General features: G+C 30.2%; 4 protein-coding genes across 6 annotated transcripts; all 4 read left to right on the top strand.

The window, feature by feature from the left end:
* The first annotated feature begins 846 nt into the window (after positions 1 to 846).
* On the top strand, positions 847 to 4141 carry LOC124914849 (probable methyltransferase PMT2). 2 transcript variants are annotated; one of them, XM_047455463.1, is made up of 6 exons: positions 847 to 990; positions 1306 to 1968; positions 2100 to 2310; positions 2562 to 3243; positions 3333 to 3410; positions 3628 to 4141. In XM_047455463.1, the coding sequence occupies exons 2-6, from the start codon at positions 1321 to 1323 to the stop codon at positions 3857 to 3859; spliced, it is 1851 nt and encodes a 616-aa protein (XP_047311419.1). In that variant the 5' UTR covers positions 847 to 990; positions 1306 to 1320; the 3' UTR covers positions 3860 to 4141. The 2 variants fall into 2 exon arrangements, with proteins under 2 accessions (XP_047311419.1, XP_047311420.1); XM_047455464.1 differs by lacking the exon at positions 847 to 990 and adding an exon at positions 1115 to 1149.
* Positions 4142 to 4950: 809 nt separating this feature from the next.
* On the top strand, positions 4951 to 7348 carry LOC124914850. Its single transcript, XM_047455465.1, has 4 exons — positions 4951 to 5620; positions 5743 to 5967; positions 6195 to 6581; positions 6667 to 7348. The coding sequence occupies exons 1-4, from the start codon at positions 5063 to 5065 to the stop codon at positions 7129 to 7131; spliced, it is 1635 nt and encodes a 544-aa protein (XP_047311421.1). The 5' UTR covers positions 4951 to 5062; the 3' UTR covers positions 7132 to 7348.
* A 480-nt stretch (positions 7349 to 7828) lies between these two features.
* LOC124914851 lies at positions 7829 to 11826 on the top strand. Of its 2 annotated transcripts, none has more exons than XM_047455467.1 (10): positions 7829 to 8038; positions 8253 to 8422; positions 8507 to 8571; positions 9086 to 9126; positions 9308 to 9396; positions 9462 to 9575; positions 10062 to 10139; positions 10491 to 10556; positions 10980 to 11054; positions 11459 to 11826. In XM_047455467.1, the coding sequence occupies exons 1-10, from the start codon at positions 7897 to 7899 to the stop codon at positions 11561 to 11563; spliced, it is 945 nt and encodes a 314-aa protein (XP_047311423.1). In that variant the 5' UTR covers positions 7829 to 7896; the 3' UTR covers positions 11564 to 11826. The 2 variants fall into 2 exon arrangements, with proteins under 2 accessions (XP_047311423.1, XP_047311422.1); XM_047455466.1 differs by having other exon boundaries at positions 8244 to 8422.
* A 5275-nt stretch (positions 11827 to 17101) lies between these two features.
* LOC124914990 (thaumatin-like protein) lies at positions 17102 to 18548 on the top strand. Its single transcript, XM_047455629.1, has 2 exons — positions 17102 to 17234; positions 17735 to 18548. Exons 1-2 carry the CDS (start codon positions 17162 to 17164, stop codon positions 18415 to 18417), a joined length of 756 nt encoding a protein of 251 aa, XP_047311585.1. The 5' UTR covers positions 17102 to 17161; the 3' UTR covers positions 18418 to 18548.
* The last annotated feature ends 860 nt before the right edge of the window (positions 18549 to 19408 follow it).

Raw genomic sequence — 19408 nt, 5'->3', positions numbered from 1 at the left:
GATAAACTATCCGTGAGTTTAAAATATTCTTCTTATTTTCATATTTGTAAGTATCGAATATGTAACATGTGTTCTCCAACGAGGATGACTTTAACATGACACAACATTCATATTAGCATAGGACCACTGACCACCCCCACCATGAAACATATTTCTATCATGTATGTTTGAACCATTCACATGTCCCATTAAATTTATACAAAAGATAATTATGAAAAAAATTATTATTTAAAGTTCACGTTAAATATTTTATATGGTAAAATAATTGTTATAATGAATTAAAAATTGCATACAAAATCAACGTTAAATCTTTCGCGTCTAATCTATTAGGCACAATGTACAATTTTTAAGTGAGAATTGAACTCCTAATGTTATGTTTCTTGAGAATCACTTGTGACAATTAAACTACCTTAATTATTATAACTAGTTATGAGATCTAATTGAGTTAGTATTTAATTTATTATTAGATTTACATTATAAATTATTCAAATTAAAATAATTTTATTTATTATAAATACAAATATTGTTTGTAATGCTTTAAACTATAAATGATTTATCTTAAATTCTCTAAAAATTGATGATTCTAAAGAAAAAATTTTCCCAAAATAGTACAAGTGAGAATTGTAAGACTATTTCATACAAAATGACTCATTGTCATCCATAATTTCAGATCAAGACCTCTAACTAATTTCAAATAATTTTAGCTCAACATATTATTTATTTTTAGATAACTAAAATAACATTCTCTTAATTTATGTTGTATTCCATTTTGTAAAGAAAATATTGATCAAAGTTTTATAATTAAACCTAAATAAACTAATAATAAATAAACTTAGAGAAAGTGTCATTGCCTCGGATTCACTGTCGAGAAAAAGACAGGGCGAAGAGATTAGGATCATCAATCTCTAATATCTATGAACTTTTCCACATACAGACAGAAAAGAAAGAAGAAAAGCCCAATCCATCCCAGTTCATGCTGATCTGAGATTTGTAAGACTCGAAATTCCTTTCTAGATCTATCTTATGTTGTTTGTTACTCTCTGTATCATCGTCTGTCTATTTCTCCACGTTCATTGTTCTCGTATTTGCATATTTGATGCGGAAAAGGCGCGTCTTTTCGTTCACTTCAATGGGTAGAGCTCTAGAGAGGTTGTTGTTGTTGTTAATCTTCTTGTTTATAAGTTCACTTTCTTAGAACGGCCGGCCCCTAAGTCTACCCTTTAATTTGATTTAAATATTGGATTGATTAAGAAATTCAACGAGTTATACAGACTTAATCCATTTAATACATCTTGATTTTTGAAGGGCAAGTGGTAGATCATGGCAATAAAAGAGAATCCTGGAGATAACAGGACCCGGGGTACAATACTATCTTTAGTAATTGTTTCTGGTCTGTGTGGTTTCTTTTATCTTTTGGGTACATGGCAAAGAAGTGGTTTTGGTAAGGGAGATAGCATAGCTTTGGAGATAACAAGAAATGCAGACTGTAGTTTCCTTTCGAATCTCAATGTCGAGACTCATCATGGGGATGAAGCTGGGACGGCCGATGACTCGAATTTGGCGGTCGATGCTTTTGAGCCGTGTGATGATCGCTATATCGACTATACGCCTTGTCAAGACCAAATGCGTGCTATGACATTTCCTCGTGAAAATATGAACTACAGGGAAAGACACTGTCCTCCTGCTGAAGAGAACCTTCATTGCTTAATTCCTGCACCAAAAGGTTATGTGACTCCATTTCCATGGCCAAAGAGTAGGGACTATGTCCCATATGCAAATGCACCTTACAAAAGCTTGACTGTTGAGAAGGCAGTTCAAAATTGGATTCAATATGAAGGCAATGTATTTAGGTTTCCTGGTGGTGGCACACAGTTTCCTCAAGGAGCAGATGCTTATATTGATCAACTTGCTTCGGTCATACCAATAAATAATGGACTCGTGCGAACTGCTCTGGATACTGGTTGTGGGGTAATTTGATTCAAATTGGGTCATTTTTTCAGTGCATTGTTTCACATTCATCACTGTTAGTATAGATGGTTTACTCTTGTTTTTGATTAATGTGTTTTCATTGGTTATGACTGACTGTTCTCCATTCTCAGGTTGCAAGCTGGGGTGCTTACTTATTCAAAAGAAATGTCATAGCAATGTCATTTGCACCAAGAGACTCACATGAAGCACAAGTTCAGTTTGCATTAGAAAGAGGTGTGCCTGCTGTTATTGGTGTTCTTGGAACCATAAAGCTTCCATATCCATCAAGAGCATTCGACATGGCTCATTGTTCAAGATGCCTTATTCCTTGGGGTGATAATGGTGAGGAAAATTACTCTCTACTAGTTGCAGCTAGCACTAGCAGTTCTTTAATTCAATCTCGTAAAATCACATTATTTATATTTCATTTATCCTCGCACAATATTTTTTGCTTTTGTATCTGGATCCAGACCCAAATGAGAAACAACCATCCAGATACTATATTTGATACATCATTTTTGTCTTTTAAGTTTTCTTGTTTGCGTTCTTGTTGGAGAAATAGTAAAATTTATTGTTCTACACAATTATTGCAGCGGGAATGTATATGATGGAAGTTGATAGAGTTCTTAGACCTGGTGGATACTGGGTGCTATCGGGTCCTCCCATCAACTGGAAAGAGGATTATGAAGCATGGCAGCGTCCTAAAGAGGAGCTTGAGGAGGAGCAGAGAAAGATAGAAGATATCGCCAAACAACTCTGCTGGGAAAAGAAACACGAGAAGGGTGAAATTGCTATCTGGAGGAAAAGGGTTAATAAGGACTATTGCTCAGACCAGGCTTCTCAAGTTAAATTTTGTGACACCAAAAATAATGTAGATAGTGTCTGGTACAAGAAGATGGAGGCTTGTGTAACCCCTTATCCAGAAACTAGTATTTCAGATGAAGTTGCTGGCGGTGAATTGAATCCATTCCCGGGAAGGCTTTATGATGTTCCTTCTAGAATAACAAGTGGTTTTGTCCCAGGAGTCTCTGCTGATTCATATAAAGATGATTTCAAATTATGGAAGAAACATGTCAGTGCCTACAAGAGGATCAATAAAATAATTGACTCAGGTAGGTACAGGAACATTATGGACATGAATGCTGGACTAGGAAGTTTTGCTGCTGCACTTGATTCTCCCAATTATTGGGTTATGAATGTTATGCCAACTGTGGTTGAGAGAGACACCTTGGGTGTTATATTCGAACGAGGATTAATTGGAATTTATCATGATTGGTATGTCTCACCATCCCCCTCCTCACTTAAAAACCTTAATTTGGTCTTCTACTCGTGTTCTCATATCATTCTCTCGCTTTCCTCTTCAGGTGTGAAGCCTTCTCCACATACCCGAGGACTTATGATCTTATTCATGCTAATGGTGTTTTCAGTTTATACAAGGACAAGTAAGTTTTTAAGTAGCTTATCTTGATTCTGTAGTTTATTAAATACTTCTGTTAGCTTTTGTTACCAGTGTCTAGTTATTTGAGTATAAATGGTTATTTTAGTTGATGAGTAGATTTATGATTGGATAGTGAGTTATTTGAAAATGAATCTGAAATATCAAAGGAGGCCTTAAATGAGTTACTTGTGTTTTAATTGTGCTATGTTAATGGGATGTAGATGTAGTGCTGAAGATATACTGTTGGAAATGGACCGGATATTAAGACCAGAAGGAACAGTTATATTCCGAGACCAGATGGACGTGCTAGTGAAGGTGAAAAGACTCGTTTCAGGCATGAGGTGGAAGACGAAAATGGTGGATCACGAGGATGGGCCTCTCATACCCGAGAAAGTGTTGTTTGCTGTTAAACAATATTGGGTTGCAGGTGGGAATTCAACGACATCCACCTAAAAGAGAAAAAAAAAAACTTTCAAATTTCGATAGAACATTGGAAGATTCAACTCCGCCTTGCCTGCCACTTCATCTGACAACACTGCTTGTGTAGTTGTTCTCTTGTTACAATTTTTTGTTTGTACTAGAGTTTTGATAATCCATTGTTTATGCTTATTAAGCCATTAATGTTAATTTACTTTTTTTGTAACCAATTCTCTTCTACATTCTTACACTATTTTTAGTACAAACAGTCTACACTATTTATGTAAAATTAATTTCAGTGAGTCAACATTTGATCAGTGGAGCAATGAAGTAATATTTATTGTTGTTTCAAATAAATAAATGTCTTTAGTTCCATCACAAGATAAATTGTAATAATCAAAATAAGAACTAAATTAAATCAATTTATTTGTTAAGGCTTATTGAATTTGATATAATCTCCAGATTTTTTTTCTAGATTATTCAATTTCCTTAATGTTTAAGTATATTTGATTTTAATAATGTATAAAAGAACAAAAATATTGATCAAATTAGGACTTCTTATTCAGCTAGTATAATTTTGGACTTTTTTTTTCAACTTTACTATTTTACAATTTGAGACTTCCTAATGTTTAATTATATAAAACAAGATTATGCGCTTATTCACATATATTTATAAATAAAAGATCAATATTATTAATTTAATTATTGAATTTTAAATAATAAATAATTAAAATATTAATATTTATTATTTATTTATTTATAAATATCAAGTAAATAATAAATTAATATTTAAAATTATTTTTATATTTTAATAATACGGAACAAAAATAAAATAAAAAAATCTAAACAAGTATTTCTCAATTTGATAATTTCACATAATATGATGTGGGAATTTTTTTTGCCAATATAATACTAACTTAAATATTAATGTTTTTTTTAATTAAGAAAATATTTTAAATTTGTTAAATATTAATTAGTTATTATTATATAAAAAATATTATATTTGTTACAATAATTTAATATTTTTTTTATAAAAAAAAAGCGTCAAACCTAGGTACGTAGAAAAATTAAATTTGCCAAATGAACACGATCAATTCAAATAGAGCGATTTCCCTTAATAAAGGGGCATGTCTTCTTCTTCTTCTCAAGACCTGAACTTGATTGCGCCTTTCTTCATTTTGAACTTAGTCACTGCCGGCGGCGGCTATTCCTACTACTGACCGGGAAGAAGCAAACGCGATGTCTCCCGCCGGCGGAGGATCTAGAGGAAGTCCCGATTCATATGAAGACGTTGTGAAGAATCGATTTTTAGGCTTTCTTATATGGCAAGCTGTTCAAGCCTCATCTCTATTCCTACTCTTCAAATCATCTATCCTCTCGCCCTTCTTTTCTCCTTCCATTCTCATCGCCTTCTTCGCCTTTATTGCTTTTCATTCGTCTCTTCTTCTCTTCTCTGTATCCCTCTTCTTCGTCTCATCCCCTCAACCCCTCTCATGCGCTTACCCTTTGGAGCTTTCTTTTGGACTAATTCGCACTGTATTTGTCTCCGGCGGACAGCCATTCCCCCCTGATTTTCGCCGAAGAGCTAGGGTTTCCCTAAATTTTATCCTTTTCGTGGCGGCCTCCACTTTCTCTGGTTTCTTAGCTCTTCCTTGTCTAACCTGGAACTGCGTTTCACGGTCTAATTGGTTCGTTCTCACCGGAGATATCGGTTTCAGAGGCCTTGTTGTTGGATTCCTGTACGGGATACACTACGTTTATAAAGGGCTATGGGTGTTGCAATTTCCTATTGTTCAAGTAAGTACATCCCTTTTATTGTTTTAGATCTTCCATTGTGTTCGATTTCCTGGTATTGACTGAACTGAAAGAAGGCATATTGATTGATTACTTATAATATTTCTGGGTGGTTTTATTTACAGCGTCCTCCTTTCTTCAGTTACAAGATGGGACTCCCTTCTGCTTTCAGGCAGGCTTTATGGATCTCCATTGCAGCTTACCTCTTCTCAGCTCTGTTGGCTCTTATTTCTCTTAGCAGTTCTAGGAGTCAGGTCACTATTCTGAAACTAATTGCTGATGAAATCAAAATATGGGTGGGAATTTTCACACTTTCCCTTTGCTGGGAATTAAGTCATCATCTGCATCAGGTAAACATTTTTGTATAGTTCCTTAGCAGGATGTATGTTATATAAATCTCTTTATGTTGTTTCTAATTACTAGCTTCTTGAGACCTTTGTGTGAACCAACCAATCCAAGATCAACCCTAGAACCATCATCCTCCTTGCAAGCTTTTTGGTTTTCTAAATTCCGAATCTTTATCTTTTCGTTGGATGTATACTATTATTTGTACTCTTATAAAGATTACCCTATTTAGGTTCTACATACAAAAAGGTTTGTATTTGCGCCATCAAAAGGGTCAGCAGCTGTTGAAACGAATCCAAGTGAGCCTCTTCTTGCAGCACTGGAGGAAAGCAGTCCCAGATCGCTAATGCAATTCTTTGCATATTTGGATGTTTATATGGTCAGTGAGTCTAATGTAGATATGTGGCGTCGAGCAGCCTTTTTTGAAGAAACGGGGGAAACCTACAAACGTGTTGTAGCTATATGTTTGAGGCCTCTAGAACATCTGACTGCAGAATTGAATGAGGGTTTAGAAATTACTGTTGTAGACAAAACCCCCCAATTAGGGTCCCAGTTACAATCGTCCACCACGGAATCTGAATCTAATTCGAGGCTCCAACAAGCATTTTATAATTTACAGGTAGGTATATGTTGTCCATTTCCAAGAAACAACTAATAAATGTCTGAATCTGAAATTTGTTTGTTTGACAATTTTTGGTATACAGGTTTGCATTTGGTGTGCGAGAACTCTGTCTACGCTGACTGCTCGATCTCGCAAGGAAGATAGATATGGGGTTGCTCAGCTCTCGGGTAGCCATGCTTCAGTGATGTCGACATTATTGTCATGCTTAATTGCAATAGAGACTTTAATGGGGAAAAAACAGAGTCTGGAAAACACAAATTACCTAATGGGTCCTGGGAATATCAAGTGGGCAACAGCTAGTACAGTTAAGAGAGGAGCGGGTGCAATTGCGGTTAAAAGAAGAGACGGTCCTATCTATTTGAAGGCTTATGCCGTTGCGGATGTGCTACGTAATTCGATATACAGCATTGTGTCTGCTTTTCATGAAGAGATGATTGTTGCGGTTAAAGGGGGTTGTCTTAAGAAGGAATGGTTAGCTAGCACTAGCAGCAATGAGGAACTTATGTTGCAGAAATTACACCAATTCCTTGATTTTCGGGCTAGCTAAATGCGGTTATCTTATTCCAGTTTCTTTTTCTTCCTCTTCTTGATGTTGCTATTTTTTTATATATCTGTAGGAATATTTTTGACAATATTTACTGTGTGAACTGATCAATGGAGCACAAGTTTTGTCATTCATTTTCCCACAACCTTGGTGGTGACTACACAGTGAATTGAAGTATCCATAAATAAAACCTATTCTCAAGAAAATTTCATTTCATTTATCATAGTGTATGACTTTTTATCTCAAATTTGTTTTATTTGGTTTAGGTGTCAGCTTAAGTATTGTTTTCATATCCATTTTTAAATTGTAATTGAGTTGATTTTGAGTTTATTTACTGTATTGGATTACTATTTGAATTTTGGAATTTTAATGTTAAAATTATAAAAAATAAGATTTTTGTGTATAAATTGGAATTTTGTTTTTAACAATGTCAATGATATCGATTATCAGAAATTTGATCATCAAAATTTTTAATTTGCTCTATAAATAAATCATTGAGTTATTTATTTATTTATAAATATCACCTAATTTTTAATTTGCTCTATAAATAAATCATTGAGTTATTTATTTATTTATAAATATCACCTAAACAATAAATTAATCGATTTTAAATTGTTAAAATAAATCCAAAATGTGTAGTTTAAATAAATAATAATCATTATTATGATTTTGATGTCAAAGAAGCTTTGCGTGGCATAGTTTCAGAAACTCAGTCATTCTCACTAAAGACGATTTGAACATGATCGCGAAATCTCACGGTGGTTGGTGATGGCGAGGACGAAAAATTGGTGGAATCATTCTAAAGCAAATGCTGTTTTCATCTGGTTCATCTCCGCCGTGATTTTCTACGCACTCCTACAGATGGCTCTCCAGAATTCTTCATCTCCCGATCGTCCTAATCCACCCTCAGGTGTTTCCCCTTCATCTTGCCTATTGTTCCATTATTCAATTATTATAACTTCGAATTGGATTTCTGAATGGACGATAATGGATATATAGTCGTCTCCCGCACAGAATCGTTTGCTTAGGATTGGCTCTTCTTGTAGTTTATACTTGTTCTAAAGTTCTCCTATATTTCTAAATATGCTTAGCGGTTTGGTGACCTTGTAATTTAGATGTGACAGATAATAATGCACTTTCCTATGGTGAGCGGAGGTCTAGACTGTACGATAAAATGGAGATGGATCTGGATGAGCATGGTGCTGCTTTTATTAAGCAAGGAGTAACTTCTCAGTCTTTGTCACTTTCAGATCTCTTCGCACTAAAGGATGGAAGTGTAACACCAATTCTCAAGGTAAATATATATATGTATTTGTTATGCTCTTTAAATTTCTTTGAATTACTAATGAATGGATTATTTCCTTACTGTTCTTGACAGGCTGCTGAACCGCCTGTGCGTGCTAATGTTTTACATCTCAGCACCGAGTATTCGCTTCCTATATCGTAAGATGCGTTAGGCTTTCTATCTGAATCTTATTTTTATATTTATCCTTACCAGTGGACCAATGTTATTATCATCTTGGGATATTGCTTGAATTCTACCACTGTCAACATTAGACTTGTCCATGTAGTTGCAACATATGTAATTTGATGAGAGATTATTGTCTTAAATGGATATTTGGCAAACTAGAAGTGAAGTGTTAAAAGGATTTGCTTGTAACGGCACTCTGTGTTTGCAGATCTTGTAATTATGTCTAGCAAATTCAAAGTTTATGCGCGCCTCTACAATCTACATTCATGTTAGGATGATAAGAATCTCCTGGTTCAAGTTTTAGAATAAGTAGAGAATTACTTAAAAAGTGAAAGTGTATTCCATTAGATTTCCAATGCTTCATATTGCCTAGAATCAGCATGTAGGTGATGTAAACCATTCTTGTAGCACAATTCGTAGATGATTGATGGAAATTATTTTTAGTTCCACATTCCATCTCTCACTAAGATTTGCTTGGTTTCTCAGGGAGGCTGTAAAGAGCATATTTCTTCCCCATTTTAATAACAGTAAGCTCTTGTTCTAAATACACATATCTGTTGAAATTAGGAAATTTTGTCTCCGAAGATTTTTGGGAGGTTGGAGAGATTTTTGTCTTTAACTTCAAAGAGACTATTGAACCATTAGTTGTTCTATTCATGTTCGTTTGTTATATGAGATGTCAATTTCACTTTCTTATTGAATTTTCAGAAATCTGGTTTCAAAACTCCAGTGTATTTCATTTCAGCATGTTCCATGCTTCACACCATATTGAGCCTGTTCTAGCAACAGAGGCAGAGGTAAAACCTTTTTGTGTGTGTTGTTTTAGTAATTGTGGACTTATTATCTCCTGCTACTTTGTCAGATTGAAGCTGAAGCAAATGGTGTCAAAGATGTTGCTGATGTACTCTGCCCATTGAAAATTGTCTTGGATAGGGTCGTCTTGACCTCAACAGGTGTGCTTCTAGGATGTTGGCAGGTTAACCCATTTTACCTCATCCAAATTAGGAATTTAAATGAAGGTCATCTACATTGCTCCCTCTTGCTACTGATCTTCTAAAGGTTTCTTCTCACGGTTTTTTTAAGAGTCATCTCTAATGAAAAAATGATCAAGATGAAACTTTATCATACTTCATCTCAATTTCCACAAAGTCCATTTATCTTTCATGTAATTCCATTTAAAAATAAAATTACGATCCTGTGCATATGACGTTTCACTTAAGTAGGCCTAAGCCTATTCAGTTTAGTTCAACTTCAATTGCAAATTATAAGTACTAAAATTGTGAGGCGAGGTGCGGAAGTTCCTTCTCTCCCTCACCACTGATCCATTGTCGATAACTTCAGTTTGATACAGGCTTATAATGTTCCTAGGCAATATTGATTATTAGATCTTTAGCTGTTTTCTTATTCCTCTGGACTATTGAAAATGTGTAATGTAGAAAATATTTTGTTTTTTCTGGTGTAGGTTACTTCTGGGACTGATCCTATAATTCTTCGTGCTAAACTTAAAGCTGCTCTTCCTCGAGCCCCAAAGAAACAACTTGTAAGAATAATTTAACTGAAGCTATTATTTTTCATGCCAGTCAAAGAGTATGGATTTTCCTCCATATTGCCTTGTTAGCCAAATTAATTAGACTAATGGGTTTCTTGTAAGTTTTGAAAGGTTAAGGTCATGTAAAAAGGATAAAATGAACCAAAGTTTTCCTTTTTAACTAATAATCTATATCTATCTGGACAGTGAGTCAGTGACTAACAAGTAACAACCATTACCTTGGTTCTTCTTCCCTGATAATGCATGGCAATTTTTGTTTTAGCTCTGAAGCATATTCACAAGAATGCTTCCATTGTACTCTATTCACTAATCAGCATTTGTCGCCCTTTATCCCTTTGTCAGTATGATGATGCTATTCTTCACACCTCATTTGCGAGACTTCTAGGAGGTCCTAATGCTTCATTTTTGGTAAGTCTTCCAAATTTGGGATGCATTGCTGCTCCCCAAAATAACATGTTAATTTTTAAATGTTTCATATTACATTATTTTTTTCTGGGCAAGATCAAAATCCCTTATTTGGCTTATTTTTGGCCAAAATATTTGCTAACAGTAGTCTTTCATAGGATGGCTTTATACATTTCCTGCCTGTCAAAATGTATTATCCCTCCTCCATTATTATGTTATCTCTGAAAGTACTTTGCAAAGTAAAGATCTGCATTCATACATAATATAAGTAGCTAGTAAAGTTCCATTGAATAAAGATATTGAAATGTAAAACCCTAAGAAGGTTTTTATGAAGCATCCATGACTTTTTTTTAATAATCTTTTACATGCTATAATGTCATTATTCTATTAATGTTAATAATCTGGTTCAAAATCCTTATTTTGCAGGATAATAGAACATCAGACCTACAATTTTTCCATGAATTGGTTTCAAGTTTAAATGTCAAAATCAAGGGATTCCAGGTATTTCCTTACGACTCTATAGAGTTCTACATCTTTTAAACTTTAAAACAACAATGTATAAATAACTCAACACTGGAGCACAAATGGATCATCAAAATTATAGAAAAAAAAACATCAATATAGAGTTAGTTCTCTCTAACATCAAAGCTCAAGGATGTAAAATCTGAGAGACAGAACATGTAACCATTGTAAGTAGTAGACAAAATTTTCAATTTACGTTAGATTGTGGGAAGATCTGTATGGATCAAATGAACATACACACGTCAAAATATGTATATCTCCTTTCACAAATCAACACTCGCTAGCTCTGTTTTAAAACGCAAAGTCATGATGTATATATCTTCATTGATTGGCTTTGGATGATGATTGTTTTTTTTCTTCTGATTATTGTACTCTAATGGAAGGCAACGGTTTCTGAACTTTGGTATGTCGAGGAGTATGATGTTCTAGCACTTGCACTAAACGGAAGAATGAAAGTTCGCAAATTCCCACTTGCCTGCTCTCTCTAGAAATTCTCGAGGAGGATTCAATTAAGTTAATTCTCACTCCCAGGAGTTTTTTCTTCTTCTCTTCATCATGTCGAGATAAGTTGATGTCTCTCATTTTTACATTTAATTTTTTTGTAGCTTCTATTTTTCCAAGTGTAGTATGCTAGCACTGAATTCGATTCACCATGTTATTTAAAATAGCTTCTTATTTTGAAGGATGCTAATATTTATTCATTTATTGTCCCATAAGATTGATGGAGTTGAGCGAGAAGATTTTCACCCGACACTGACGTTGTAAGTGTAAGTTTGATGAGTCTTTACTAGTTTTGTGATATATCTTTCTAATTTAAAAAAAAAAAGTCTTAACTGTTCATATCCACATGGTCCTAAAAGATAAATTATAACTTAATTAGTTGATTTTATTAATGAAAAATTAAATAAAAATAATTAATTATTTAAATAATAAAAATTAGAAAAATATATATTTGAGCCTTGAGCGGCGTAGTTATTCCCTAGCCCCGGGATGTTTGCCACTACCTTGAATACAGTAAAGAAATTCAGGGGGTTTAATATTGATATTTTCGAAATTAATTAATGTTTAGTTCAGTATTGGTAAAAAATCAATTTTAAATAATTATTTTTTTATAATTTATTTAAAGCTAATGTATTAAGACATGGTAGAATTAGATGTGATAGGTAGATATGGGTAATGTCATGTAATGTTGTTAACATTCATGAATAATGCCCTCCATTTATAGATTTTTTTTATGAATTATTTGGTTTTCAATAAAAATATTATTTTATTCTTTACAAAAATAGAATACTGGTCAAAATTACACAATTGTTTGATGTTGGTTATTTTATTATTTTAATTATTTTTTTTATTGATATCATTTTAATTATCAAATAACTTGATTTATCTATAATATATATATTTAAATTGAATAAAATTATATTAATAATATTTTAATTGATAGAATTAAATAATTTAATTGTTAGGATGACAGTGTTGTAAGATAGATATTTTTAAAAAAATTTAACAATAATCAAAATAAACCAATATCAAACAAGCTCTAAAGGTTTCCTTTCATTAAAAAATAATATAAATCAAACAAGAGCTTAAAATAAATTCAGACTATTGCATAGTAGTAGGAATAGATTCCCATGCCCTTATCCCGAGCATGTGATCGATGTTGGGAGTGAGTTCATTTATTTTCTGTCATTGTACAGTTTCTGCGCCTTGTTTGGAATACAGCCATTTAAATTTTCTTGGGATTTGTAAAAGAAAGAAAAAATAGATAAAATTTCTAACATTTACAATTTTAATGTAAATTATACCTAACAACATATTTATTATAAAAAAGAAAATGTATAAAATTATTGATATCATAATTAATAAAAAAAATTATATAATGAACCAAAATGCAACCTATTATTGAAGTTGATATACAAATTAATAAGACACTCCCATTTATGGACCGTAATTTTTTATCTCTTAAATCGACTTTTATTAAACCTAGGTAACGTCAAATTAATCAAAATAAACCCCATACAGAATATCATCATGCTGATGTCATAATTTAAAATAAAATGATTTGTATGATTACCAAATATATTGTACCAACCAAAATATATTGATATTTTAAAAGTTATATTTTAATAACTGATGCAACTTAAGTGTATCAAAGACCATATGTATTAAAATATGAATAATTTCAGTTCACTTTTAAATTAAAATATATATATATAATAATCATGTGAATGTCTCAATTTAAATAATAGTTGTTTAGATAAATTGTGATTAAATTTTAACATTTTTTGAAACTGCTTATAGATTCGGTCACAAAAGTAAAATCCTATAAATGTGCATACAGACAAATTTTCCTCCTCTCTCATCACTTTCTCTCTGACACAATTTTTTGATATTTATTATTATAGGTAATATGTGTGGTATGTATGTATAGACCTGGACCTTTTATTTTATTGTTTTTTAAAATTATTAATAAAAAATAAATGATTTGAGATTTTAATAAATAAAATATAATAATAAAATTTTGATAGAAAAATTCCATAACTAAACTCTAGCTTGTTCCATATTGGCTACTTGATCGAATCTTTAATTTGTTGAAGTATTATGATATTTTTTATATTAAAATAAAATAAAATTAATAATTAGAATAATAGTAATATAATAAAAATGAAAATTTTATAAAAAATACAGTAAAGTCTTAAAACTATAACCCAAATCAAACTTGGTGATTGATAAAATAAAATGAATTTAAGCATTAATATTTATAATATTTAAATATTTTTGTTAAATAATCTAAATAGACAATTTATTAAAAATAAATAATATATTTTATAATAATCCATATGTATAAATGGAAGTAACGAACTCAACCTAATCATGTTTTCTTTTTAACTTCTCAAAATCATAGTTAATCTTTACTATTTCTTAGACCATCTCCAATCAAAAAATTCATTTTTAAACTCATTTTATTTTAAATGTCACATCAAACAGTAAGTGTTCTCCAATCAAAAAACTTATTCTCAAACCCAGAAGAATATTCTTATGATATTATTTTTTACATCAATTTTTATAACTTTTTAATATCACTCCATATATTTTACAATATTATAAATTACACCACAATATCACCCCATTATTTTAAATTTAATTATAAATAAATTATTAAAAATTCAAAAATTACAATACACAAACTAAACATAAAATTATTGTTTACTATTATAATGTTTTTGAATATTATTATAATTTTTTTAATATTATTATATATATATATTTTTTAATATTATTATAAATTTATGTTATACAAAAATATTATATAAATAAATTAAATGAATCATATAAATAAATTAAAATAATAAATTATATAAATAAGTTTAATGTATAAAATGGACATAAATGAAGTCTAGGGGTTAAATTAAAAAAAAATTGAGTTTCATGAATAGTGCGCATATATGCGTTTGTAGGAGAGGGAAAATGAGGAAAACTCATTTTGAGTTTGGGTATTGGTATCAATTGGAATGAAAAAGAGGTTTTGAGTATAAGTTGTGTTCGGTTGAAGCGAAAAATGGGATTTTGGGTATGAGTTTGGTGTTCGGTTGGAGTTGTTCTTAGGTTTAGTTTTGTTCGAATTTAGATTATTTAAAAAAAATATATTTAAAAAAAATTAGTTGTAAATTTATAAAAAAAATGTTATTTTAAGAAAAAAAATTAATATAATAATAATAAGAATTAAAAATCATATGATATTTTAATGTTTTGATTGATTAATTAATTAAATCATATAATTGATGAGAATATATATATATATATATATATATATATATATTATTCAAATAAATTAATAAATTAAAATAATTAGTTATTAAAAAAATGTTTATTTGATAATTTAAGTGTAAAAATAAAATAATAATAATAATATTATAAATGAAAACATATAATTATTTTATGTGAATATATTTTTATAATAGTTATAGAGATAATTTGAAAAAAAAAACAAAAAAAAAACACCTCACTAGTTAAAAAATGATAAATGATGATAGAGAAAAAAAATACTTTTTAACAAAGTTTAAAATATAATACATTAAAATTTTGAGATCATTATTATAAATAATTTATATATTAAATAAAATAGAGTAATAAAAATTACATTACAATTTAGATAATAATTAAAAAGTAAAATAAAAAAACTTTAAATTTAATTTTGATGACTTCCTAATAAAATTTATAATTTTAGTGAAAAACAATTTTAATTATATATATATATATATATATATATATATATATATATATAGCTGTCATGCAACTCCAACTTGTCCACAATAATAATTATGTTTATTTGACGGAATATTTAACAAACCTACTTGAAAACTATTATTGTTTTTATTACTCATTTTACTACAATTTAGACCACTTGTTTTTATATATTGAAAAAATAAAATATAATGAAAAATACAGATTAGTGGAAATTTATAAGAGCTAAAAAAAATTAATAATGTCAATCATTTTTACTTAAATTTGAATATAAATGTTAATGATTATAATATGTAATTTGAGAAATTAATTTTTTTCTTTATCTAATTAGTAAATGAATTATTGCAGGTACTTAATATTAAGGATTTTGTTTATTTAACTAATGATGTTTTTTATTTTTTATAATCCAAATAAATTAATAATTTTGCTTATTTATATATATTTTAAAATAAATAAATGTATTTTAATATTTAATTAGTTAAAAAGTCAATAAAAATAGTATTAATTATTTAAAATTAGACCTATTATCATATATATATATATATATATATATATATATATATATTATTTAAATTTCAGAAAATGTAATGTTATTTTATCTTAGGTTGCGGTGTAGGTAGACAATAACCAGAAGTACAATAATGGATACTTTAGTTATGGTGTAAAACTTTGAGGGCTTATTTATATATTTAACCTTCAGATTTCTCAATTGTTATTGCATAGAAAAAGGCACTTGTTTTATGAGTGGGGTCTGAGCTGACACCATACGGACTTTTGCCTCTTCTTTCTCATTCCTAATTTAGACCCCACCAAAAATGCAAGGCCTGTTTGATATAAATTTATATTTATTTTTAGAAAATTATATTTTCTTCTTATTATTATTTAAAAAAACAAACTAAAATAACACTCAAAATTCATGAACCTTGATTTCTCTTCTTCTGGATTATATCCACTTTTTCCACATTTTTCACTCTGATGGATATGTTTTTTTATTATTAAAATTACAAATAATTTATTTTTTATTTTATATTTGTTAAATAAAAAAAGTTAAGTTTCAAAATATAGGTTGATAATTAGTCATTTGCATTATCAATTAATATTCTAAAATGTTTATTTATACTATTTTAAATCATAACTAATAATAACATATTTAATTTATAAATAAAATAAACCATATCAAACAAGCCCCAACTATTCATCGATTTTGTGAATCAAAATTGACAAAACTAAAACTTTGTCCCCTCAACTTTATTTTTATTTTGAATCACATCCTTATTATCATGTCCTGGTTTAATTTTGAATTATTTGACTCATCTTTTAAGTTATTAAGATAAAATAATAAAAATATATAAAATAATTAGTATAATATAATATTTATTAATATACACATAATCAAAATATATTTTAAAACATTATTTTATCTAAATTAATATCAAATAATTAACAAATAAAAATATAAAAAATAATTAAATAAATTAAAAAAAATATCCGTTCACTTCAATATATCAGTTTGGGTTTTCAAACAAACCCACTGTATATATTGAAAATGTGATATTTGATAAGGTGAGAAATTATTTGTTTATTTATTAAATTTACATGAAAATAATGTGATAACTTTATTTTTAATAAATAAAAAATATATTTTATAAAAGAAAATAAAAATAATGTGCATTGATACCAATCTGGCAAAGATGTCCAAATTTGAAAATAAAATAAATTTAGAAAGATGATAATCACAAAACAAACGAGGCCCCCGGGGTGTTTTCTCTATAAAATCATGTATTCAAGCTTTAAGCTGTCAAAAAACAGAAAGAGAAAGAGACTGAGAAACAGTTTCAGCCATGGAAGCACGCTTCATGACGACGACGACGACGATACTCACCATCTTCTCTCTATTATTCTCCAACATTGCAGGTTTTTCTTCTTCTTCTTCTTCTTCTTCCATTCCATTCACTTTTAGGTTTAGGGTTTATATCTATCAACAATGTTTTACTAAATGCATGATGATGACATTGTTGGATCTGTATCTCCTGTACCTCTCTCATTTCTTCCACTATTTTCCTGTGCATAAATCGGCCATTTTATCATTTCCTGTCTTAAATCTTCAGATCTGATAGATTAAGTTTTACAGAACTTAGCTAGGGTTCTTCAACCTGCTTTCAGTCATCATTCAGAAAAAACAAAAAAACAAATAAATGGATCTAAAGTATTTTGTCTCAGTTATTTTAATAAGTTTAATCCCTTTAATGTATATTTAATTAAGTATGGTTTTATTATTAAAATAATTAGTCTGTCACTTATCAGGATGTTTGGTATCGTTATAATATAATATATTTAAACTTGTCATTTTAATAAAGCAAATAAAGTATAGATGATCTGAGCCGTTGATTATTATTATTATTATTAAATTGCAGTGAGAAAGATATCTGGAACAACAATCACTCTCTTCAACAAATGCACACACCCAGTTTGGCCTGGTATCCAGCCAGGTGCAACATCACCAATCCTAGCCCGTGGTGGATTTAAACTTCAACCAAACAAGGCCTACTCTCTAAAAATGCCCGCCGGCTGGTCGGGTCGTTTCTGGGGTCGTCACGGCTGTTCTTTCGATGCGACCGGTCACGGAAAATGCGCCACCGGTGACTGTGGCGGTTCACTATTCTGCAACGGTTTAGGCGGAACACCTCCGGCGACTCTAGCCGAAATAACTTTGGGCGCCGATCAAGACTTTTATGATGTGAGTTTGGTCGACGGTTATAATTTGGCTATATCTATAACGCCTTTTAAGGGGACCGGTCGTTGTACTTATGCCGGTTGTGTAACGGATCTGAACGAGATGTGTCCGGTCGGACTTCAGGTTCGGGGGAAGGATGGGAGGAGTGTTGTGGCTTGTAAGAGTGCGTGTTCTGCGTTTAATTCGCCTAGGTATTGCTGTACCGGGAGCTTCGGTAGTCCTCAGTCGTGTAAGCCGACGGCTTATTCCAGAATTTTTAAGACGGCTTGTCCTAGGGCTTATTCTTATGCTTATGATGACCCGACTAGTATTTCTACTTGCACCGGTAGCAACTATTTGGTCACTTTCTGTCCTCACCATTGATGACCCGACCCGGTTACCATTGCTTGCTTCTTCATTTATAATTATTAATCTTTTCTGGAATTTATAGTTGTAGTAGTGACTGACTGACTCAAGTTAATGGTATTAATTATTACTGTCTTGTTTGGTTGCCATTTTGAATCCATATTTGAAAATTTTGAAAAACAGATTGTATTGTGAATTAACTAAAATATTTTTTATCTTCAATATTTCAAATTATAAAACAATTAAGAATCATTTATAATTTAGAACAAAATGGTTCAAAGAATTTGTTACAAGATTTTATCATAAGCCCATGAAGTAGCTATTCTCAAGAATTGGAAGGACATAAATGTTCCTATAAAGAGATTATGGGTTGATTTAATCTTTGTAAAAATTCTGAGCATTGTGGGTGGGCGACAGCTAATGGAGCTCATATGTCAAAAATGAAATCAATTGCAGCTTTGTCATACAAACAATACCTAAAAAGTGGAAACTTGAATAGATATTTTTAACTACATGTATTTATATTTTTTATTTAATGAATGGATGGTTTCTATTATATTACATGCATAAATTTACTAGAAATTTTGTTTAAAATTAGTTCAATTATTGACTTAATAGTGATTTTTATAAATTGTTTAGGATGTTAGTGATTGATTTGGGTAAACTGTAAAAAATGTATATACTAGAAATTGACAGTGGGCCCAAAATTCTATTAAGATGGGCAAAGAAATTAATAATAATTTTATGAAGGTTTTTGTTAGTTGATCCATCATCATTTTGTTTAATGAGTAAATTGTAATAGTTATAATATATATATATATATATTAAATTCAATGATAAATAAAATTATTATATTATCTTGTACTTTTCAACTCTTGACTCTTACAGTATCTTTTATTTCAATTTAAGACTCTTTATCACTTCAATTATACTATTATTTCTATATTGATATGAAATTAAGTTATTTATTGATAGTTTCAGATAAGAAAAAAATGTTTTCATATTGAGC

Source organism: Impatiens glandulifera, chromosome 9, assembly GCF_907164915.1.
Source record: "Impatiens glandulifera chromosome 9, dImpGla2.1, whole genome shotgun sequence".
In the NCBI taxonomy this organism is placed as follows: domain Eukaryota; kingdom Viridiplantae; phylum Streptophyta; class Magnoliopsida; order Ericales; family Balsaminaceae; genus Impatiens; species Impatiens glandulifera.
Note: the sequence above shows the minus strand (reverse complement) of the source record. Positions and strands in the feature narration are given on the sequence as shown.

Excerpts from the sequence above, each read along its gene's own strand:
- LOC124914850 (XM_047455465.1), top strand. The coding sequence starts at position 5,063 with ATGTCTCCCGCCGGCGGAGGATCTAGAGGAAGTCCCGATTCATATGAA. Across the intron at positions 5,621-5,742 it reads TGCAATTTCCTATTGTTCAA|CGTCCTCCTTTCTTCAGTTA; the intron begins GTAAGTACATCC and ends TTTTATTTACAG. Across the intron at positions 6,582-6,666 it reads AAGCATTTTATAATTTACAG|GTTTGCATTTGGTGTGCGAG; the intron begins GTAGGTATATGT and ends TTTGGTATACAG.
- LOC124914851 (XM_047455466.1), top strand. The coding sequence starts at position 7,897 with ATGGCGAGGACGAAAAATTGGTGGAATCATTCTAAAGCAAATGCTGTT. Across the intron at positions 8,572-9,085 it reads GAGTATTCGCTTCCTATATC|GGAGGCTGTAAAGAGCATAT; the intron begins GTAAGATGCGTT and ends TTGGTTTCTCAG. Across the intron at positions 9,397-9,461 it reads TTCTAGCAACAGAGGCAGAG|ATTGAAGCTGAAGCAAATGG; the intron begins GTAAAACCTTTT and ends CTACTTTGTCAG.
- LOC124914849 (XM_047455463.1), top strand. The coding sequence starts at position 1,321 with ATGGCAATAAAAGAGAATCCTGGAGATAACAGGACCCGGGGTACAATA. Across the intron at positions 1,969-2,099 it reads CTCTGGATACTGGTTGTGGG|GTTGCAAGCTGGGGTGCTTA; the intron begins GTAATTTGATTC and ends CTCCATTCTCAG. Across the intron at positions 3,244-3,332 it reads ATTGGAATTTATCATGATTG|GTGTGAAGCCTTCTCCACAT; the intron begins GTATGTCTCACC and ends TTTCCTCTTCAG.
- LOC124914990 (XM_047455629.1), top strand. The coding sequence starts at position 17,162 with ATGGAAGCACGCTTCATGACGACGACGACGACGATACTCACCATCTTC. Across the intron at positions 17,235-17,734 it reads ATTATTCTCCAACATTGCAG|TGAGAAAGATATCTGGAACA; the intron begins GTTTTTCTTCTT and ends ATTAAATTGCAG.